This window comes from Grampus griseus (genome assembly GCF_964374135.1).
Source record: "Grampus griseus genome assembly, chromosome: 4".
NCBI lineage: Eukaryota > Metazoa > Chordata > Mammalia > Artiodactyla > Delphinidae > Grampus > Grampus griseus.
The window spans coordinates 44,514,740-44,539,830 of NC_138997.1; the positions used below are offsets into that span (position 1 = coordinate 44,514,740).

At 40.0% G+C, this 25,091-nt stretch overlaps 1 protein-coding gene across 4 annotated transcripts in view; it reads right to left on the reverse strand.

The window, feature by feature from the left end:
* The window catches only part of MRPL1 (mitochondrial ribosomal protein L1), a 67,807-nt gene extending 56,224 nt beyond the window's left edge, over positions 1-11,583 (reverse strand). For 3 of the 4 annotated variants that reach the window (XR_014296701.1, XR_014296702.1, XM_082653830.1), the window contains exons 1-2: positions 11,412-11,583; positions 2,801-2,912 (exon numbers count right to left, since the gene is read on the reverse strand). Coding sequence is in view for 2 of the 4 variants with exons in the window: in XM_082653830.1 (XP_082509956.1) it covers positions 2,801-2,912; positions 11,412-11,451 (152 nt within the window). In the remaining 2 variants the exon portion in view is untranslated. The remainder of the gene's footprint in view (positions 1-2,800; positions 2,913-11,411) is intronic. The other variant, XM_082653829.1, reaches the window with a different exon arrangement.
* Positions 11,584-25,091: the final 13,508 nt, after the last annotated feature.

Here is a 25,091-nt window from a genome sequence, read left to right on the forward strand (position 1 = left end):
TTAATTTTATAAACCCACCACCTGTTGTTTTCCATGACACTCCAAAAATTGTCTGCCTTTATTCATAAGAATCACATCCAGAAGAACTCTGTTGTTCATGCAGTTATGTAAGGCCCTATCAGGAGAACTTAAATACTATTATTCTCAGAGAATAAAATAATCATATTAGAAAGGTTTTGGGGAAGGCGAGGGAGAAACACCTGGCAGTCTGAATTAGAGAGAACAGAATTTAGCTGTAGTTACCTGGGTAACTAAACCACACAGATTAAATGAGTAATAAGAGACTGTTTTCAGGTAATAACTTTCTCCCTGCTTCACCTGTCTCCTACGTCCAAGAGAATGAAAGGAAAAAATAATTCCACGGTCATACCCAAATAAAACAAGATAAGAAAAAAATCAGTGCTATAATAAAGCTCACTTCAAGATCCTTGAAGATCTGTGACCCCAGAGATCCAAGTCCTTTTAAGGTTGAAGAAGCCTTTACTTTGAGGAATTGGGGTGGAGGTAGGAGGGTACACAACCTCAGTCAAACTAAACTGAACTGAACAGAACTAAAGAGAAAATGCCTAGGGCATATAACTATTAATGGAATGCCAATGTTTGGAATTCTTACTTCTCAGTGTAATCAAATAAATAAAATCACAAACACCCACCTTTGATGCTGGTTTATTCATTAAACTTAAATGCAGGGACTTCCTGGTGGCGCAGTGAATAGGACTCCGCGCTCCCAATGCAGGGGGCCCAGGTTTAACCCCTGATCAGGGAACTAGATCCCACACACATGCTGCAACTAAAAGTTCAAGTGCCACAACTAATGAGCCCACCTGCCACAACTAAGACCCCAAGCAACCAAATAAATAAATAAATAAATAAAATAAAATAAATGCAGAAGTTCTGCTTATACCTAAAATGTAAAAACTGACAGAATAAAGCCTGTCAATACAAATAAAAGCTGGAAAGAGCATTAACAATGACAGAGTCAGATAAAATCACAACTTTTCTTGAATGCATCACAGAGCTGAGATCGTAGGGCAACCAAACAGGTCTGAAATCTCCCCACAACCCCACTCCATATGCATACAGCCAGGAGGGTCTCACCTGTAGCAGAGAATAAGAGGAAGGCAAGCAGGAAGGAAAAAAAATCAGCTAAACTTTTAGCACTAACGTATAAACCCCCTGAGAGATCCAGACACAAGGGGAGTTCACACTTACTGCGTGGGCCTTTTCCACAGACCTCCACCAGATGCTCCCGGGAAAGACGGGAGCAGGCCAGGGGACTAGGGAGCCTCCTTCAAGGGTGCAGTATGGAGAAGATCAGCTACTACAGCCGGAAAGGCAAGTAACCCTGAAGCCCTCTAGGGCACAGGTAAACACCCACTGTATGTACGGAAATAAAAGAAGAAAAAAACACTAGAAAGAAGAAAAAACACTAAAACTTTTATCCTCAGGGGTGGGGCAGGAAATAGTCCTGAGTGCAGTATCATCTACCAATAAAGCTATGGAAGGGTCCAGGCACTACGGCACAAGACCTGCAATAGATACATACCATGGGGGGAGGGAGAGAAATACTGAGAAAACCTCATGCCCAAGGACCAGCAACAGTGGGCCTACTTAAGACAATGGCTGAACTTGGAAAACACAGAATCCCTTCTGCACCCATCACCAGCCTGACAAGCACTGAGTAATAAGCAATAGCAGTCTTCTACTTGGGGAGGAGCAAGAGTATGGAGAGTGACCCCCTTCTGAGGCACAGCTGCACAGGCAAGGTTGAAAACTGAGCACGGAACAGCAACACTGAGAAAAAAAACCTTCCAGCAACCCAGCCCCCACCCTAAGCACAAGGTAACAGTACAGAAATCTGAAGCTGGTGGTGGTAACCATAGCAGTAACAAAACCAAGCCCCAGCTCAACTTTTGACTGGATTGACTTAACACTGTGACAGAAGAGGCATGCCCATTTCCAGGCATAAATAGTATGTACTTTAGTCTCAACTGTTCGAACAAAATATCTAGCAGTCAATAAAATATTCTGAGATATACAAAGAAGCAAGAAAAAGAACCTATTGTCAAGAGAGAAGCAAAACCAGAGTCAGAGATGCCACTGGCAAACCATGAGTATATGCACATACACGCAGAAGAGAGGAGATTCAGAGTGGCAAGAGAGAAGAGAGAAGCAAGCACAAGCCCCTCTACCCTGTCTCAGATCCTGACAGAAAATCAGCCATGAAAAAACTATTTTTTTAGTATATCATAAAGTCAATACGTTAAAATATTAAAACCACAATTAAAATTGCGAATACTATGATTCTCATCAAGCTACTGAATAACTCATTGTTAGACATGGAAAAAATTATCTGCTAATAAATTTTCACAGTTTTTTAAAAACATGCATATTTCTTTTTTTTTTAAATTTATTTATTTTATTTTTGGCTGTGTTGGGTCCCTGCCGCCTCGCGGGCCCTCTCCAGCTGCAGAGAGCAGGGGCTACCCCCCGCTGCGGTGCGCGGGCCTCCCACTGCTCCTGCCTTGGCGCACGGGCTCTAGGCACGCAGGCTTCAGTAGTTGTGGCACATGGGCTCTAGAGCTCAGGCTCAGTAGTTGTGGCACACGGGCTCAGCTGCTCCGCAGCATGTGGGATCTCCCTGGACCAGGGCTCGAACCCGTGTCCCCTGCACTGGCAGGCAGATCCTCAAACACTGTGCCACCAGGAAAGCCCCCCAAGCATATTGTTTTTTAATCAAAGATTTAAATGATAGCAGATGAAATAACTAAAAAAATAAAAACAAAACAAAAAAACTTACCTTGTAGCAGCAGCAAAATGTCTGTTGGGCACCAGAACGTACACAGAACAAGGATAAAGAGATGTCTGAGAAGCCATCTTGGAAAGACTATGCCTTTGCTGATGTATCAAGACTTGAAAGAAAACAAACATGTAAAATATTAATCACTACATACACAGTTTTTACATTCTCAGTGTTTTCTAAAACAAAAATATTCAATATTTGTGAGTTAACCACAATCTTTAAAAAGTGTAAAAATGGAAACTGTACTTCTTGAAACTAAAGTCAAGTAGACATATCTAATTGAAGAATTCTGTCCTAATTTATTTTTAACTTAGTCTAGTTCAGGCTCAAAGTATGTTAGCTCTATTATTATAGATTACAAATATGTATCCTGAATTTTTAATTTAAATTTTAGTCTTTTTTTTTCTTGTATAGATAATACATTCAAGTTGCCCAAGGTACTTCTGAAGGCTAAGAAAGTGGAGGGTACTGTCTTACCAGAGGTCAAGACTTGTTATAAAGCTATGGTAATTAAGACACTTTGGTATTGGCACAAGAAAAATAGACTAATGAAACAATAAACAGCCCAGCAACAAGCCCATGTACATATGGATACTGAAATATGACAGAGATGTTATTGCAAATCACTGTGCAAAGAATTCAATAAGTGGTGCTAAGACAAGTGATTATCAACAGGGAAAAGAGTATATTTAGATCCCTATTTCACACCACACACACACACACACACACACATATGCAATCAATCAAATCTAGACGGACTAAGGACTTACATGTGAATGGCAAAACTTAAAGGATTTCAGAATGTAGGAAAATATCTTTATGACCTCTGAGAAGGGAACAATTTCACAAACAAAATCCAAAAGCAGTAACCGAAAAGTGACTACATTAGTGTTAAGAACACCAAGATACTTTAAAGAAAGTGAAAAGACAAGCCAAAAACTGGGAGATTATAATAGTAACATACATACTGGACTAAGGATTAATATCCAGAATATATAAGATCAACCCAATTGAAAAATAAACAAAAGAGATGAATAGACTTCTAACTGAAAATGAAGTACAAATGATGCATAAACATATAAAAAAAGTACAGTCTTGGGCTTCCCTGGTGGCACAGTGGTTGAGAGTCCGCCTGCCGATGCAGGAGACATGGGTTTGTGCCCCGGTCCATGTGCCCCACATGCTGCGGAGCGGCTGGGCCCGTGAGCCATGGCCGCTGAGCCTGCGCGTCTGGAGCCTGTGCTCTGCAACGGGAGAGGCCACAACAGTGAGAGGCCCGCGTACCGCAAAAAAAAAAAAAAAAAAAAAAAAAGTACAGTCTTATTAGTAATCAGGTAAATGTTAATTTCAACCACAGTAACATATCATTTTACGGTGCTACTTAAAGAGTGGTCTGTGAGCGTGTTACAGCCTATCTGTTACCAAATTAAAATTAACCCAGCATGTAAATCAAACACATCACTAAGTAAGTATATTATTTAGTGCAGCTGACAAAATTTTTTTCCACAAGACTTTCTCAATGAAGAGTGCTTTGATCTTATTTTGGACAGGTAACAGTTTGTAGATGAGATAATTTAAGTAGCACTGTTTTACATGTAGCAAATTGGCAAAACTTTTTTAAAAGTCCTGTATAGCTGAAAATATCACATAAGGATAAATTTTACACATAGCAGTTAAGAGTATGAATTGGAATACCATTTTGGAAAACAATAAGGCATTACCCAAAGAGGATGGGCATGCACACCTCAATGATGCAGCAATTCTACTGGGCATGTACCCTAGAGGAACTCCTGCACACGTGTACTAAGAGACAAGAATGATCATCACATCGTTGAAATGGCAAAACTGAAGAAAAGAACCCAAGTGTGTATCTACAGTAGGATGGATAAATAATTTGTGGTATATTCCTATAATGGAAAGCTACAGGACTGTAAAAATGAATAAACTATATACCATATATATAGATGGATCTTTCAAACATAATTTGAGCAAAAATGTCACTGGCAAAAGAATTCATTTGGGATTATTTCAATTCAAAAACATGCATAAGTAATCAATATTGTATTTAGGAGTATGTGTGTGTGTGTGTGTGTGTGTGCGTGTGTGTGTGCGTGTGTTAAAACTATACAGAAGGGGACTCCCCTGGTGGCACAGTGGTTAAGAATCCTCCTGCCAACACAGGGACATGGGTTCGAGCCCTGGTCTGGGAAGATCCCACATGCTGTGGAGCAACTAAGCCCATGCACCAAAACTACTGAACCGAAGCACAACTACTGAGCCCACGCACCACAACTACTGAAGCCCATGCACCTAGAGCCCATGCTCCACAACAAGAAAGCCAATGAGAAGCCCACACACTGCAACAAAGAGTAGCCCCTGCTCACCACAACTAGAGAAAGCCTGCTCACAGCAACGAAGACCCAATGCCGCCAAAAAAAAAAAAAAAAAAACTATACAGAAAAACAATGGAGTGATAAAATAGAAATTCAGGAAAAGTGCCTTACCTCTGGGGAAGAAACAGATCAAATAAGACAAAAGCACTTAGGCCTTTGAAGGTATTGATAATGTTCTTTATTTTTTTAAGCTTACTAGTAAGTATCCAGAATTTTAAGTTATTATTCTTTATATGTTATAAATATCTTTTGTATGTAGAAATACTAGGAAAATGTCTTTATTTAAGGGTTACAAAAGAATATACAAAAGTAAAGTCTTCCTCCAACCCCTAAAACCCAGCTTCCCTCCCACGTTAGTAATTTCTTATGCATCTCTCTAGAAATATTATTTCCCTACTCTTTTATTAAATGGTAGCACACTCTACTCACTGTTCTATACCTTTATTTTTCATGTAAAGGTATTAGAGCCCATTTTCACACATATATTAGATATAGATGTACACACATTATTTATAAGAGATGTGTATATATAATCTCATGTATGCCTTTCACAAAGGTACGTTTATACATATGTATTACAGCAATAATTTCATATCAGTTCATAAAGACTTCATCTCTTCAGAGCTGCAAAAGTACTACACTGTGTGGTTGTATCATAATCAGTGACCAGCCATTAGTTCATTTATAATATTTTGCTATTATAAACAGTGCTGCAGTGAATGACCTTGTACAAACATCATTTTGCACACATACAAGTATATTCATAGGATAAATTCAAGAAGGGAATTTGCTGGGTCAAAGGATATGAACGTTTGTAATTTTGATAAATACTGCTCTCTACAATAACAGTGCCATATACATTTCAACCAGCAATGAAAAGGTTGCCTGTTTCCATACACTCATGCCAACATAGTATGTTACCAAACACGTTGATATTCGTCAGCCTAGTAGATGAAAGATGGTATGCAGAGTTGTTTTAATTTAAATTTCCTTATGAATTAGGCTGAATATGTTTTCATGTTTGGTCATCTATATTTTCTTTTCTGTTTAATTGGGCTTAAACTCAATTTTGTTTTTTTTTGGCTGTGCCATGTGGTTTGCAGGACGTCAGCTCCCCAACCAGGGACTGAACCCGGGCCATGGCAGTGAAAGCCCAGAATCCTAACCACTAGGCAACCAGGGAACTCTCTAAACTCAACTTTTTAAATTAGCGCTCTACAACTAGGTTTTCATGTAAAATTACTATTAAAATCTAGTATCTTAAAATCCACTCATTATATAGACCAATAGCATGTAAGCTGTAAGACTTGTCTACACATCAAATGAATTCATTTCATGAGTTAAGCTTCCAAGTGCAGGGCACTGCACACGCAGAAGAGCTACCGAGTCCTCACTGTGGTTTACAGGCCCTATGTGAGCCGGCCCCTGCCTGTCACTCCATATCACTCTCTTACTTGCTCACTATGAACCTTCTTTCAGATCCTTGAATCCCTAGAGTCCCTCAAGTTAATTCCTCACTCAGGGCCTTTACAGTTAATGTTACATCTGACAGGGATGCACCAGCTCCGTTATCTTCCCCTGGTCTACTCCTTATCATCAGCTCAAACGTCATCAAAGCCACATGCCTAACAACTCAATTTCATCTCTAATTCTAATCTTCCAAAACAAAGTTGAAGTACAAGACAACCACCAAGACTGTGAACTCTGTGAACATATGGGTCCGACATTTGGGACAGTATAGGAAACCTGTTTATTACTGCAGCACAAAAGCCACAACCGGGGCTTTAACGGCTAGGAAAAAGAAGAGAAATAGACTAATGAGATCCAGTTCCTGACCTCCAGAGTCTCAAATTTAGTGGCTATGCTGGTATGCAACAGTCTAAGAGGAGATTTCCACATTTTTAAAGAAGCCAGCTACCTTGAAAAATCACATATGGTAAATGATGGAAGAGCAATTATCCACTCAAGATTTGGAAAACACTTCCAAAAGATAATTCTAATTGTACTAAACAAGAACCCCACAACCCTGGCAGGATACTTAAAATAATAATTCTCTTGAATACATCAATTGCAACCTGCTATAAAATACTCAACCACTACTTTTAGAATCCCCAGTCATGACAACCAGAAATGAAAATTTTCAACAGAAATCAAACTGCTATAGACTAAGAAAAAATAAACTACAAAAATACCACTACTTAAATAGCACTGCTAGGCCATGATATCTGTATTTTCAATCCTTCTGTAGTCAATTTATCTATCTGTAGTATTTTATTATATTCCTTTAATATATTTCTTCTCCTCTCACTCTTAGCAAATAACCTCACTCGCTACTTCAGAGAAAACAGAAGCCCTCAGAACTTCCTCCACTACTTAGGAACGTAACTGAATCTGCACTCATTCTCAAAAGTTATCCTCACCCCCACCCTGTGGCAATGAGATGGAAATAACTCCATCTCCTTTGCTAGCTGATTCTCTTAAACATGATACTGAAAGGTTAGAGTTCCCCAGGGTTTCTCAACCTAACTCTATAATCCTCACTTTCCCCAGGAGATCTTATCTATGTAGCCTTTGCCTTCCCACCATAAGCACTGTAGTCCAGGCCACCATCATCTACTACATGGAATGCTGCAACAGACTCCAAACTATGCTTCTACTCTCGGCCCTTTCCATTTCTTTTCCACCTACTAATAAGAGGGATGATTTAAAAACGAAATCTCGTCATACCCTTACAACACTTGGATGGCTTCACCTTGCTCTCTGAATAAAGTAAATTCTTAAAAAGGTCCTCCATGAGCTGCTTCTAACCTATTTAGCGGGCTTCATCTAACACCATTCTCTCTCATGCTTGCCACACTTCAAATACACTGGCATCCTTTCAGTTTCTTGAACACACCGTGGTTTTTACAACCTTCAGATTTTCAAATATAATCTTCCCTCCATCTGTGACATTCTCCCCTACTACTTCCCACTCCCCCGTCCAATAGCTAATTTGTAACTATCCAATGATCTTTCAGGGACTCTGCTTAAGCTACTCCTTCAGAAAAGACTTCCCTGAAGACTCAGAATAGATTAAGGTCTCTCATATACACTCTTATAACAACCTGTACTTTTCCTTCACAGCACTCAGGACAACTGTAATTAAAAAAGTAATTATACAATGAATGACCACTCTTCAATAGATGATAAGTACCATGCATGGCCAAGGAGTGTATATAACTTGTTCACTATTCTGTTCCTAACACAAAACACAGTGTTTGGCAAATGAAGACATGATAAACATCTGTTGAATGAAAGAAGGAAATGTCAACTAATGACAGCAAAAACTGGATTCAAATTACTTTAATATTCATTACAACACATGGAAGAGGGGTGGCATTTTGTTGAAGATCCATGTATTCATTCACTCATTTATTTATTAAACAACGATTATGCCAACGAAACATGTGCTAGCACTGCTTTAAGTATTTAGTGAACAAAACAAATAAAATCCCTGTCCTCACGGAGCTTACATCCTACTAGGGATGGACAATACTAACAAACATAAAATGGTACTGGTAAGAGGAAACCCACTGGGTAAAAGGAATTGAGAATCAAGGGGAAAGTGGGTTGCAGTTTTAAATAGGAAGGTTAAGGTAGGCCCTTTTAAAAAGGTGACATTTGGGGCTTCCCTGGTGGCGCAGTGGTTGAGAGTCCGCCTGCCGATGCAGGGGACACGGGTTCATGCCCCGGTCTGGGAAGATCCCACATGCTGCGGAGCAGCTGGGCCCGTGAGCCATGGCCGCTGAGCCTGCGCATCCGGAGCCTGTGCGAGGCCACAACAGTGAGAGGCCCGCATACCGCAAAAGAAAAAAAAAAAAAGTGACATTTGAGCAAAGGCTTGAAAGAAATGAGAAAGTCGGTCATGCAAATATCTAGAGAAAGTGTTCCAGGCCCACTCCACTTGGGAGAAAAAGTCCTCCCAACAAAGGAATGTTCTTGGTGTGTTTCAGGAACAAAGCAGCCAATGTGCTACAGCACAGTGAGTGAGAAGGAGGGCAGCTGGAGAAGAACTCAGAGTGGTAAGCTGGGTGAATGGAGGTGGAAGAAGGTAGGCACAAAATGATATGGAAGACCCTAGGCCAGTGCTGTCCAATGGAAGTATAATATAAGCCACATGCATAACTTTAAATTTTCTAATAGCCACATTAAAAAAAAGGTGAAACAGAAATCAGGGAAATTAATTAATAATAAAAGTTAACATTTTATTACAGCTAATACCCCCAAATATATCATTCCAACGTGTTATCAATGTAAAAAAATTGAGATATTTTACTTTTTCTGGTACTAAGTCCTCAAAATCTAATGTGTATTTAATACACTCAGGTTGGATTAGCCACATTTGAAGTGTTCAATTGTGGATAACAAAATAGACAGCACAGCTGTAGGCCATTCTAAGGACTTTAGATTTAGAAAAATGGGGAGGTTTTGCAGAGTTTTGAGCATAGGAGTAACATGATTTAAGTTCTTAAAGGACCAGACTACTTGTTGAGAGTACACTGCAGAGAAATCTAGGTGAGGGATGGTAGTGGCTTGGAAGGTAGTTGCAGTGAAGTAGTGAGAAGAAGTCAGATTCTGGATTTATTTTGAGGGTAAAGCAGAAAGGATTTGTCAACCATTTAATGTGATGTGTGAGAAAAAGAGAGGGAGTCAAAGATATTCTGAGGTTCTGGTCTGAGCAATTGAAAGGATGCAGTAACCGTCAAATGAGATGGGGAAGACTCCAGGCGATGACCATCAGTTTGATTTTACACAAGTGTTAGGTTGCTGATTAGATATACAAGTGGAGATCTAGAATAGAGAGATGAGTTTAAGAATCTAAAGTTCAGGAGAGAGGTCCTGATTGTAGATAATTTTGAGAACCATTAAGATACAGACAACAGTCAAAGCCACAAAACTTGGATGAGATCACTAAAAGAGTGAATTTAGATACAACAGACATGAGGATGAAGGATGGAATCCTTGATTCTGAGACATTCCAAGGTAAGAAATTGGGAAGAAGAGGAGGAACCAGCAAAGTAATGTGAGAAGTGACAAGTGAGATAAAAAGAAAATTAAGAGAGTGAGACATCCTGAGAGCCATGAGAAGAAAATGTGGCAAGGAGAGAATGATAACCTTTGATTCTCCTTTTGGTTCCTTTAGTTTGTCTAACATAATGTTATTTCTGTCATACATGAAGATAGTGCCATTAATCTCTTTTCAGTAAAGATATACTTTTTAGTTTGCTCACTTAGCAGTTATCAAGGTCTGTTGTGATCTCTTGTCACCCCTATCTTTTAAGCAACAACTATCCCAAATAGGGAATGCTGGTCTCTACACTGAGCTTTCCTGTTACGAAGCTCAAAGAGAAGACTATGATGCTGTTAAAAAAAAAAAAAAATCAATTAATCACTGGTCTAGGAGTTAAGCTTCAGTCTTCCTCTGCCACTTGGTTATATGAACTTGGCGACATACTTAAGAGAATCAGTTTCTTCCTCTGTAAAATGGGGGTGTTCCTGGCTGCTGCCTCCACCCAAAAATCCACCATAGTTAAATAACAATACGTATCACTGTACTTCAAAAACACAAAATAAAAAAATTTTAAGTATTGTACCCAAAAAGGGTTGTCATCCTAGCCAACAAATTAGACCTTATTAACTGCTGAGAAGGGTTGCTAGCAAGAAATATCACAGAACTAGCCTCCAAATGATAAACGTTAATCCAAACTGGACAACATCTGGAAGTTTAAGAATTGGAACTGCCTGCAACGATGTTCTCCGAAAGCACCAAGTAGTCTAAGTTTATGGTTGTAAGCCACTAAAATATACCACCTTTTCCATTCCAGATCTCTCTTCACGTATCAAACTCCTTTCCCCCCGCAGCCCACATCCCCAGCATCGGAGACAGAGCCAAGTCTCTGCCTCGGTCCCTACGGGTGGCTGGAAGGGTGTCAATGTATACCCCCTCCCACTCCCGTCCTAGGGTGGACAGCTCCAGAAAGGAGTGAAACCTCTGATAAGGTCGTTTTTAAGTAGCAACGACCCTCTAGAGAACTTAAGAGTCCAGAAAGAGTAGAGGCTTATCGAGCCCCCAGTGCAGACCCGCACCTAGGAGAGTCCGGCTTGCACTGTGCAGCCACAGAAGACCCGGCGCCAGAGCTATTTTCCCCGCAAGCCCAGACGACCCCTCGCTTTACCTCTACCGAGGCATCTTACAGCCGCCGCCATGTTGACCATTCCGGATTGTGTTGACGAAATTGGTCCCACGCTTCAACTCGGAAAGAATTTACAAAGTGTTCCTATCCGGAAACGGCGGAGGGGGAAGGGATTCGAAGGAGCAAGAGGAAAGGAGGTGGGACCAAAGTAAGCCTTCGAGCTGGCGCGGGAGGGCGCGCCGCGCGGGTGCCCCGTGGCTGTGTTCCCGTTAGTCCTGCGTGCTGTGCAGAGCCCAGTGTTTCCTGGTTCCGGTTCGACAGTTCAACCATCTTCAGGGAAACGTGCCCTTCCTGGAAAGTACGGTCCTGTTGGCGATGCTCCAACTATTTTATTCCTTTTTATTTTTTTCTTTTTGATTCTGCAAGTGTACTCAGAACGATCATTTTAAATTGTGAGAGTACCCAGGAGAGCATGAAAAACAGAAAATCTGAATAATCTCACCAGCTTCCACCGCCACGTTTCCAGCCTCGTAAAGACTTTTAAAAATTAACCAGGCTGTCCACTACCACCCAAGGGACGTGTCCCACTCACTAACAAACTCTTTTGAACTCATCGCAAGATCAGCGTGGTTTTCAGTTAATCTGAACATTAAGCAGTTCTACATTTTCCCGCTGCTGACAAACTGTGCCATTAGGATCAACTGAATAATAAAACTTGACAAATTTATATAACACTTCTAGTTTTAAAATGGCAGATCTAAGACCTACGCACGGGTTATTCTGACCGGGGCGGGGGCGGGGGCGGGGGGGAGAGAAAAAAAATCAGTATCCTTTCCATTACGTCACAACTGTCGGTGTAGTTTATCTAAAACAAATCTGATCACGAATTATATCACTTCCCAGTTTAATATAAAACCCTCGCGTGTCTACCTCGAGCTCGCTTCTGGCCTCCACCTACCTCCCTGGCCTCAACCCTCTGCCCGCAGCCCACCCCCATTCAACCCCATTCACACACACGGTTTCTCACCTCCAGGCCTTTGTTCACTCTGTCCCCTCTGGAACATCCTGTACCGTATCACCTCGGTAACTTTTTTTTTTTTTTTTTTTAATTTAAGACTTCAACTCAGGGTTTATTCACTAATGAAGCCTCCCTCTTCCTTTCCCAGGCTGATTTATGGCCACCTCTTCCCGGTTTTGTACAAGGCTTACACCTGTTTTTGTTTATCTGTTTGTTTTATACAATTTTATTGAGTTATAATTCACATACCATACAATTCACCAGTCTAAATTGTACAGTTCAATGGGTTTTAGTATATTTATAGAGTTGTGTGACCATCACCACGTTATCTGTTTTTCTCAACTAATCATCTGAGCTCTTGGGAACAGAAATCATGTCTTACTCATTTTTGTAAACTCAGCACATACTACCTGCCTGGCACATAGGAGGCTCTCAACAAATATTTGTTGAATAAGTGAATATTATATGCACACATGAATTATTGACTCGATTAGAATGGCAAGCTTGCAAATTTGCTTCTATGAAGCTGCCCATAGGACTGGATCAAAGTAGGATTTTCATAAATGCTTTATTTTGTATTTGTATACTGTACTCATCTACATGAAGTATAAGATTTCTAATTTATTTGCCTGCCTTGCCAACACCTAAGCAGTTACTTCAAAAGTTCCACACCCATTTATGGCTGTTATACAAAAAAAAATTAGAAAAAACGGAATCTACCTTTATAACTTTCTTTCCTGTCTCCCTCCTTACCCTTCCTCCCTTCCTTTCACAAATACATGAGTGCCTGCCATGTGTCAAGCAGTGTGCTTGGCTATGCACAGATATGGTGAATAAAAGAGCCGTTGCTCTCATGATACTTAAAAATGAATTTCATGTAAGGGTAAATGCCAGAATTAGAGCAACTTCACTTAATTTATCTCAGACAAAAACCAAACATTCGGATTAGAGATTCTGGTCCTTAGACTCTACATCCCTTCCTTTTCGTAGTTGGGATCAGTTGGCCCCCATGTGTGTGCTTCTTTATGTCTCCTGTTATAGTAAGAGAATTTAAACATCCGATATTAGGATTTAGAGTAACATTTAATGTGCTTGTAGTAGTAGCTTTATTGAAGCAATGTCCTGTAGAGGTGCAGCTTACCTGATTGTCCACTTTGGGCACCAGAACTTGATAGCATTAGTCAGGTGGGGTCCAGAGTCCAGTTATCTATATATAATAATATATAAAGAGGTTATTTAGCTTGAGACTTGTAAAAACCACAAAAACGCACACTCTGAGATGGGAACTCCAAGCCTCTAAATATTTAACACACAATGAGGTTCTCATTAAAGAGAAGCAGTAGAGCGTTTTAGTTAAACAGTGGTGCTCTGGAGCAAAACTTCCCAGGTTTGAATCCCAGTATCATCACTTACTAGTTGTGTGACTAGGGGCAAGTTACTATACCTTTCTGGGCCTTAGTTTCCTCACCTGTGAGATAATTTACTGAGGTACTTACTACCATACCTGGCACAGAGTAAACACTCATTAAATGTTAAATGTTGTCATTACTAAGGAACCAGGGAGAGCTCTTAACCAGAGAGGTAAAATGAATACGCTGTTCTAGTAACCTTTCTTCCAATATCTGCTTAATTCTTAATATGATACATGCTATTCTTGTTCCTATATGTGCTAGGATGTCACCTTCTTTATATGAGAACTCATTAGTATTTTCAGAAAGTCTTTAGGCTGTGCTTATGTACTTCCTCAAAGTTCACTTTAAAGCAACTTTTCCCAATTGATTTCTAGGAAGGTTTTTACTCTCCAGGAGTCTTGGCATCATGCCAGCTGCCCGCTTGGCTGATTTCCTTGGGAAAAGTTTCTCAATATTTGCCCAACCTTATAGTTCTCTTGATCTGTGTTCTCTGCCTTTCTCAACTGTCTTCCAATTGAGCTGTTAACTCCTTTGCAAGAAGAGTCTCTTCCCATTTGTAGTTCAAGTTGAAAATGAGTACTCTGGACAAAAAACGGAACTCTGTGACATTTCCTACTTCATTAGTGTGCAACAGAATCACCCAGAAGACTTGTTAAAACTCAGATTGCTGTGCTCTACCCCCCAGAGTTTCTGATCCAGTGGGCCTGGGGCAGGGCTCATTAATTTGCATTTATAATAGGTTCCTGGGTGATGCTTATATACTAGTCTAGAGACCACACTTTAAAATCCACTTCCTATGTAATATCACGAAACATTTACATCCATACCTATCATTAACTTGGGGAGGAGTCGTTTTATTTAACAATTTTATACTTGATATAATATAAGCATGAATTTCCCCATGGGCTATGTCTCTAGGACCAGACTCTACCCACTCTTATTTTCTCCTTTATACAGAAACTGCTATTCCACATCTGGATTTCAGCTCCAAAACTGTCCAGCTGTCAGCTGGAGAATTTTCAATGTCTGCCTGTCTACCTATCTGGATTTTAAGTATTACCAGCTCCTAGGTTCCCTTCCCTCCTTGTGCTTACTTTATACTCAGATTATTGTTTTAATAAAGAAATCACCATCTAGAATAATAATTTCTTAGAAGATTGAAAGTTTGGTGAAGAATTGAAACTCATTTTGTCTTGTCCTTTCCATATATGGGTGTTTCTCTGTCCAACAAACCCTAGGAGATTGTTTTAATTCCAGATTGAATTAGGAGGTTTAGAACTGTCCAGTGGAATGCTGGTAAATGTTTGACAACCAGCCTTCCAGTACAAAAGACACAAATTTATAGTATTTGCCAATCTCCATGGTGTAAACATTCCCAGAATAGGTGATTTCAAGCTGTCATACATCAAATCAACCAACTCACAAAATTCTGACAACATAGCACTTGGTTCTCACATGACTACAGCACTACTGGAAGTTTCTTAGTAAAAGCCTTTGGTTACTTTTAGAAGGCCTACACTAAACCAATTCATCCTAGAGCCACACTTCTCAAACTTTAATGTGAATACAAATCATCTGAGAATCTTATTAATATGTAGATTCTAATTTAGTAGGTCTGAGGTAGAGCCTGAGATTCTGATTTCTTGTTAGAAATCTGTTGGCTCCTAAGTGATACTGAGGCTGCTAGTCTGTGGACCACACTTTGAGTAGCAAGGCCCTAGAACACATCCTGGAGCAAAATTCATATTTCCATCGTTAGTCCCAAACCAGAACCTTCTGAATAGGTCTCTTCCTAATACGGAGTATAAACTTAAGTGGATTCCCAAATTTCTAGGTACAAACTCCATGACCTCCATCACTCAGTGGAGATACTAGAAATATCACTAACTTCCTGCCCTGCCTACATCTGCTGCTGTTGGAAACTTTCCTCTCCCACATAAATAAAATTCCACAAGCCCCAGCTATTTGGATCAGTGGAAACCATCTGACTCAAGGAAAATCTGTTCATACTGTAGCCAGTGATCCGGCTTGAAAAGAGAAGCTGGGCCAGTCATCCTTCTCACAGAACTGGAATTGGGAAAATGAAGGGCTGAAACATTTAGGTGGGAGAACTCAAGCTGTAAGGTCATGGCATAGATTCAAGGCTAGAGAAGCCTTGAAAGGCAAGCTGGGGTTATTAGCAAGCAGAAATGATGCCTGAGTAGAGTCACATGAAGCCAGTCAGTTTCAAGAATAGACTGGAGTGAGGATGCCTTGGAAAGCAGAAATATCATGAAGAAGAAAGAGAGCTACCCGCCTCTGAGAGGAAGATAGCAAATGCTGCCTCAGTTCCTATTTCTGTCAAGCCTGCCGTATCACTGTTCCTCTCCCTACCTTCTTGTGAGATCCGTATCTACCATATATATCCCTACAACAACTCCTGTTTTCTTGAGCTATCACCAGTGAATGTCTTTATTTTCTAAACCAACAAAGACCTAATTAAAATCATGGGACTCTAGTTATTCTAGTGAAGATGCATGAATTGGCAGCTCTCTACCAGAATTAGTAGCAAAGCCTTAATCATGGAATCTCAGAGTTTGAAAAGTTAGATGTATAAACCCTCTCTGTGATACTCAAATTTCTGGTTACAGATGAAGGAACAGAGGTACTGAGAAGTTCAGTAACTTGCCCAATTAGTGCATAGTTGAGTTGGGATTTGAATCCAGGATGCCTGACTCCAGAGTCTATGTTTGTAACCAGCAGTATACATGTATCACACACATATTTCTTGCCGGACATTGTGCTAAGCATGTAGTAGCTTGCTTAATTAAAGATAAAGAAACTGAGGCTCCGAAAACTTAGTGAGTTGCCCAAGGCCACACAAGTAGTGTTCGAGCCTAACAACCCAGTCAGTGCATTTGACCATCACCCTCCCCCCACCACCGCCTGCCTCCTGCTTCACTGCCACCCTGAAACTCTGGTGTTTATACATACATACACCTATGACTCAGTTTTCTTTTTCTTTCGGTACGCGGGCCTCTCACTGTTGCGGCCTCTCCCATTGTGGAACACAGGCTCTGGACGCGCAGGCTCAGTGGCCATGGCTCACGGGCCCAGCCGCTCCGCGGCATGTGGGATCCTCCCGGACCGGGGCACGAACCCACGTCCCCTGCATTGGCAGGCGGATTCCCAACCACTGCGCCACCAGGGAAGCCCTGACTCAATATTTTTCATGCCAATGTTTTACATTAGAAAATGGCCAGGTAATATCAGAGTGTGTGGAAGAAAGTAAATAACATGTAAGCACCTATACATTATTTTTTTCTTCAAAGCCAAGGGTGGAAATCACAAGCACCAACAAAACACTAATTGGAGTTAGTTTTTCTTTATCTCTAATGCACGCAGAGATAAAACTTGTTTGAAATATTTATCTAAAACATGGCAATGCATTTTTTTAATGTTATAAATCTGAGAAAAGTAACAATAGCAACAAAGCAATTCTCAGGAAGAGGTTTTATTTTTATAGAAGAGTGTGCAAACTCATGAGAGGAAGCAGTAAGGATTAAAAGGATGTGACTCTCGTCCTCCCTTCTGTGCTGTGTGGCTTTATTGTTTTGTTGACTTAGAAGTGAACTTGACATTTTGTTGTTGCACTCCTTTCAGGTCCTTTCTTTGAAATTAGGTCAGACAGAGGCTGAGTTCCTTTCCGAGGTCTGATTAGGGACTAATAAGGAGTTAATAATCTTCGTATTAAGATTAAGTAATTATTTCTTAGTTATTTTTATCTGAAAAATATTGAATCAAATACTCCAGTATTCACCCATGTACAGCAGCATCTCATCTTGGTCTAAATTATTTTATTCCGTCTAACAGTTTTGCTGTTGTTGCTACTGGGTTAGCCTTTTTCTTCTTCCCATGGTTATCAGGTGGAAGAGGTAGAACAGTGGTGGTGTTGGAGGGAATAGGGGATGGCATGGGAAGAAAAGAGGCTCAGAGTGGAGCGGGCTTTAACAATCAAGAAGCCAGAGGTTCAGTTCAGGTTTTCGTGGCATGGCCAAGCCCAGCAAGCTGTGTTCCCACCCAGTGCCTCAGTTTTTCCATCTGAAAATAGGAATGACAACATTTTTGTGGCACTTGATTCTCCACTGCAGTTCCTCAGCTTCAGTGACACCTTGTGAATGTATGCTAAATAACTATGGATAATTGATAAGGGTTAATTTTTAATGGATAAATAATAGATGCTTTTCTGGCTCCTCTGGGACAGATGACAGAGCTCTAACCCAAGCAAAAAACAAAAACAAAAACACAACAGGTCAAAGGGATATGCGGGGACCCAAGGGGTGGGAGTAATTAGCATTTCTGACCCATCAGGGAAAATAGATTGTATTTAGAAAAATAAATAGATTTCTCCAAAAATCAAAGGAAAATAATAATGGCTGGGCATAGAGATAAGAATGGAAATTTTATACTGAATAAAATTTCTTCTCAACTGTCATAATTTAGGTTCTAAGATATGTACTGGTAATTGCTTATCTTTCATTAGTTTGAACCATTATAACTGGCAGAAAACATGTGATTCTTCAAGAAGATACAAGAATGCATCGCTCTCCTGAACCCTCTCCGGGGCAGGGCTACAGAAGATTAGGGAGAGTAAGACACCCTAGTGCTCAAGGCTCCACTATAGGAAAAGGCCCAACCCCTTCCATGGCTGACCGTGAGGGTTGGGATTTCTGCAGGGTTACCACAATTCACCATTTACACAGCACACATAACGGATTCAGGAAGTAGTGGCTATGTTACGGGAGAGTTCCACTTAACCCAAGTGGTGTTCACCCTAAGATCCAGACACGTGTTGGATGGACAAAGGACCTGCAGTGTGTTTTGCATGGCTCTGAGGAGCAGTTCATCCTAAGGGAGGTGAGAGCATCTGAAGGGCACAGGACCAGTGTGAAGGGAAGGCAATTCTGGATGTGTTCTTCAGGGCCCTGTTTCTACATGCTGCCTTCCAAGGACGAGCGTTAGAATCTGGGCAGGGAGGCAAAAGAAAAATATATAAAAGACATTGCACTGAGACCTCTGGGGGACCTGTGAGCACAGAACTTCTTGTCTATGGGAACCAGGTAACAGGGGGGACATCAGAGAAACTCTTCAATGCCATGTGCATTGACACACTCAGGACAGCTTTGGTGGCTTTGGCGCCTTTCTTACAGACAGTAACCAAAAGCAGCAGAAGAGGACAGAAAGTGCCGATGCCAGGCAGTAGCAAATGTGTTTGGGAACACCCAGCGAGAAGCTCCCTTGTTACGATCCTTACATCCATCCAGAACTTGGGAGAGCTTGCGAGCATTTTAGGGTGAAATATAGAACCAATAATTATTGGCCATGTCCTAAAGGCAGAGAAATACTGAAATTCTAGTTCACCCTCAGTCTGGAAAACACCAGCTGCGTGCAGAAAATGCTCTGAGAGTAAGACAAGCAAGTATGATTATATTTTTTTACAATAAGTTTGCGCAATTATTTACTAGGTTTCATTTAATGTTTAATTCTCCTAAATTTTCTTTGGCCAAAGATTAGCAGGGTTTTTTCCCTTGTACCTTTCTATAAAGTATATAATAAAATTTACAAAATAAAATATGACACACTGGACGATGTATCTTAACTTACTATTAACTGAATTAATACGAAATCCTGGTCTAATTTCCTAAATCTTATCAAGTTACCTATGACTATTTATCATATCTCTTATTCTATGAGAATTAAGTATCCTTCATAGTCTACAGTAAGAAAGCATTATCACAATTCATGGCAAAATCTGAATAAATTATGCTCACTGGCTAATCCTCCTTTGTCATTTATGTTGCCTCTTTCAAATAATTTAGTAGATTAGAAGGAAGCTTTATTTTTACAAAACTGTTCTGCCCTTATCATGTTGCCAAAAATCCACCTGCTCCAAAAATGCTTCATTATCTTATACTCATTTTTCCTGACATTGTTTCTCCTTGCTATAATCTGCTAATTATTGATAATTTCTTATTTTAAAAGAATACTGTACTGGTTATACTCTATTTGCTACCAACTATATCCTTTCTTTATTCTGTCCACCCTGCTAAGTGTATCTTTGGTGACCGACTCTTTTATTTTTTTATTTTTTGGTTTTTTTGTTTTTGTGTTCCGCGGGTCTCTCACTGTTGTGGCCTCTCCCGTTGCGGAGCACAGGCTCCGGACGCGCAGGCTCAGCGGCCATGGCTCACGGGCCCAGCCGCTCCGTGGCATGTGGGATCTTCCCGGACCGGGGCACGAACCCGTGTCCCGTGCATCGGCAGGCAGACTCTCAACCACTGCGCCACCAGGGAAGCCCTCTATTATTATTAATAATGTTAAAATGAATATTTTCATCCATAGATTTTGCTAAGTATTTTTATTATTAAAAAAAATAGAGTTCTAGAAAAACAATTACTATACCAGAGAATAGGAACTATTTAAAGCATACATCTTAACTTTTTAAAAGTGGTAACATTTTATTTTTTGTGACAAAATTATTCTATTAAATCCAAATGAGGCAGAGGGTGTAAATTAAGAAGGGGCATTGAAAAGGAAATGAAGACATAAACAGATGGTTGAATAAAAACAGAAATAGAATTTGGAAACTAAGGAAATAATAACTAACCCTTATATAATACTTCATGGCTGGCCCTGTTCTAGGTGCTTTACATATAAAAGCATTTTATTCTATGACAGCCTATGAGTTGAGTACTAGTATATTATGCCCATTTTGTAGGTAAGGAGATTGAGGCATAGAGTGGTATTTAAAAACATACCCAAAGTCACAAAGCTAGTAAGTAAAGGGGGTGGCGACTGAACACAAGGTTTGGCTCCAGGCTATACTCTCAGCTATTATACTGTACTGCCATTGCAAGCATGTGTCAAATGTCTAATATGCATAATGCATTGTATGAGACATAACCAGAAAACTAAGAGCGTTTTGCTCACAAGAAATACGTATAACATTATACAAGGGAGAAACCTACTGCTAACTCACTATGGGAACAAATAAGAGAAAAAGACTAAGCCCAGGTGGGGAGAATCCCAGGTTTGGAATGAAAGTAGAACTTTCATTATTAACTTGAAGAATGTGTAGGTGTGGAAACTGATAAGGTGGTAAAAAATACTCAAAGGAGGCTGAATTTTAGGTAAATTGGTCATTAACAGCTGTCATCATTAAGTAATAAGCTTTGGGAAAATTAGCTTCAGATTAATGTATTTCAGTTAACCAAGTTTAGGCAACTGTTTTTGTTTTTGTTTGTTTAGATGGATTGGTTTCATATGAAAGCCTCCTTGAGCACTTACCCTGAAAACAAGTGAGAGTCTGAGGGTGAGATGGATATTAGTGGATCTCTGCCCTAGGGCTGTGGGTCAGCATCTCCAGAAGTGCTGGTTAAAATACACAATAGGCCCCACCCCTTTCAAATTCAGTAGGTCTAGCATGTGACAGGAGAATTTCCATTGTTCACAAGTTCCTAGGTGATGAGATACTGCTGCTGCCTGTAGGGGAAAACACTAGAAAGCCACCGCCCTAGAGGAATCTCAAACTAACTGGAAAGAAGGTTGGTATTTGGGAGGATTTCACCGCTGAGTTTGTAATGGAAGGTCAACAGGGGATTCTGCGTGGGGTTTGGCATTGCCAGGAGCCGAGACTGTCAGAGAGAATTCTGGGAAAGGAAGTGGCTTAGGAAGTTTGGAAACCAGGGAAGACTTGTGGGAGACCCACCAGAAAGAGCAGCTCTGGCCTGCTAAACTGAGTTGGTTTATCACTGTAATCCTTGGGGATTGAGGATTTTAATAAAGACGGGAGAAACTGTAATAATTTCATCACAAAACTCCTTTGACACTCATGAAAGTGAGTGATATCTGCCACATTCCATTAAAAATGAGAATAGAACTTAATGTAGCAGTACTAAAGAGCAATTATTTCTAAATGATCTTTTCCCAAACAAAAGTCTACAAGTGGGTTGCATCTTTGGTACAGGGGGATTTCTATTAGGCATTCTGTATTAGAAACTCAAGATAAATTTTTAATGCTGTAACAATATTTTTTAAAAAGCACTTCAATTTTTTCTTCGCTTCTGGTCGTAACTAATTGCCTAGGAGGGGAATACAGTTGATTTTTCTCGGCAGATTTTGACAGTTAAAATAATTCATAAGCCCAAAGGGTAGGAATTTTCATTACTAAGGTTTACTTTTAGTAAATCAAATCACTGTTTTGTATAATGTTATCCAGCAGGATTTGTTCCATATTAAGAATCAAAAGAATATTGTAAGTGGGTATTAATAATATCTCAAATATATTTAAATTTTAGTAAGGAAGTAAAGTCAGCACAATAATAATATACATTTATCAGTGATTATACTGAGACATAACACTGGCAAATATTTCAGAGGCAGATAAAGCTAAGAAAAAGAGTTTGGAATAGAAAAAAAACAAAAACAAATCATTTAAGAACATTTGTTTTTCCAAATAGAACTATGAAACAATAGGGATTTTGTATCTATTAGTCGAAGGCTGTAATTCAACATTGGTGTCAGCCAACCACCTGTGTTAGTGCTTAGACTGGGATAGGTACCAGGCATAACTGGCACCCACCAAGAGTGGACTGTGCTCTAAGAGTTGCATGCCACAAAGAAAAATTTTTATTTCCACAACGGTTTGTAAATGCAACTGTGAATGCCTAATTCACATGAACAATAGATGGAAAGGAAAATGCTGTTCAGAACACAAAAGATCTAGAGAGGTAAATATCCAAAGTCAAAGAAATTTAATAAAAATTCATATGAACATCAAAGGAAGTAGGGGAAAAAACTCATTTGTGCATACAAACAAGTTTCCCTCTATAGCTACTAGCTTAGTCCCAAAAAACTACAGGAAAAGACTCAATAAAAATGTAATAAGGGGAAAAAAGAAAGGAAAATAGATTTAGTAAAAACTGACCTACTGCCAAAACCTTAATTTTCCCTTTCTTTTTTCAAAGTGTATCCATCAATACCATTTTTTTTAGTAAGAACAATTCCAACTCAATTTTAAAATGTCAAATTCAATAAAATATAGCAAAGAAATCTCAGTATTTCAGATCCTTTTTAACTTTATTCATTCTATCCCTCTCTCTCTCTCTTCCCAGGCATAGAACACAGAGAAATTATTTTTTGGCACTGGAGAAGACGTGAGTTTGTATATTTAAAGACTGTAAAGACTTACTAATGATGACCATAACATTTCTTATAGATAAGTTATAACCAAGATGCTAAGCTGTACCTGCAGTAAGTAGATATTTCTTATTTGGCTTACTCTTTCATCTTTTCCTGTCAAGCATTTACTACAGCAAATGACCCACTTATTTACTGCCATGGGAAAAGAAGCATTGCAGTACTACCTCTTTGTTCTGGGGAGACAACAGGGCTCAGGGGGCCAAACAGTAGTCTGGGGACACAGAGTCAATGAACTTTAACCTGTCTTTGCCATTTCTTACCTTCGGGATCTTAAGCAAAGTATTTACTCATCCATCCATTCATTCATTTAATAACTTTTTTAAAACTCAGGTAATAGCACCAGAAGAGTAGTCATGAGGAAAACCTAATTAAATAATATTAAAGAGTTTTGTCAACATAAAATGCTTATTTAATAATTCTTTTAGAAATTGAAATACTAGAAGCAAACCATTATATATAGAATGGATAAACAACAAGGTCCTACTGTATAGCACAGGGAAATATATCCAATATCCTGTGATAAACCATAATGGAGGGACTTCCCTGGTGGCGCAGTGGTTAAGAATCCACCTGCCAATGCACAGGACACAGGTTCGAGCCCTGGTCCTGGAAGATTCCACGTGCCGTGGAGTAACAAAGCCTGTGCGCCACAACCACTGAGCCTGTGCTCTAGAGCCCGCAAGCCACAACTACTGAAGCCCAGGCGCCTAGAGCCTGTGCTCCGCAACAAGAGAAGCCACCACGATGAAGAGTAGCCCCGGCTCGCCACAACTAGAGAAAGCCCTTGCGCAACAACGAAGAACCAACGCAGCCAAAAATAAATAAATTTATTTTAAAAAAAGAAAGTAAATGGGATTCTCTGGTGGCGCAGTGGTTGAGAGTCCGCCTCCCAATGCAGGGGACACGGGTTCGTACCCTGGTCCGCGAAGATCCCACTTGCCGCGGAGCGGCTGTGCCCGTGAGCCATGGCCGCTGAGCCTGCGCGTCCGGAGCCTGTGCTCCGCAATGGGAGAGGTCACAACAGTGAGAGGCCCGCGTACCACAAAAATAAATAAATAAATAAAATTAAAAAAAGAAAGTATGTTTTTTTTCAGCCTGAGAATCATACCCATTGCCTGAAGTATCTGGATGTCTGGATTACTTTTATAACAAAAGTAATATAATAATTCTAAGGTGTGTAAAGTAAAAATGGAAGGCTCTCTCCAGTAATCCCACTCCCTAGGAATAACCACTGTTAGCATGTTTATTCATCCAGCACTTTTTTTCCTATGCACTAAATTATAGTAGGTGACCCAAGAGAGTAGAAATTTCCAAAGTACTGGGAAATTGGAGAGTTAAACCTCCTCTATAATTGGTGAAAGCCCAAGAGAATCTTGTTACCCAAAGACTGCCAACACTGTGTGCCTCTCCCAGTTGATCAGTGGTCTGTTGAATTTCCTTCTCACTCTAGTGTTTAAGTAGCAGGGTACAGGAACATATCTCTCTCTCCAACCCCTCCACAGTCCTACTGATGTCCATAAAAGTAAGAGTTGAAAACTTCAAAACAATCACAGTATCAAAATTTTGTCTTCACTCTTCACAGGGCTTTAGCTTGTCCTGTTAGTGATTGCTAGACTTGAACTTCATGATACCACATATTGGGTATTTCCAGCAAGGAGGCCTTTAGTATATCCCCTTTCCCAGTTTATACTCTCATTTGGATCTGAGAGACCCTCATAATTCTGGCCAAACATGCATGTGAAAAACAGGCTAATGTTTATTCCTTCAATGCGTTTTTTTGAACACCTGCTTTAGGTCAGTGAATATTTAAGAAGGAATACCCTGAGAGGATATCAAGGCCAAACTTCTTATTTTATAGGTAAAAAATTGAGGTCCAAGAGGTGAAAAGATTCTTCCAAAATTACACATCTGGCTGGTTAAGCAGTCAACTCAGGACCTGGGTCTGTACCCAGGTTAGGGTACTATAGCAGGGAAAGAAGCTTCCAGGAGACATTAACTCCCAAAGAAAGCAAAATGAAATTTGAAAAAACAGATAAAATTTTAAGATAAATA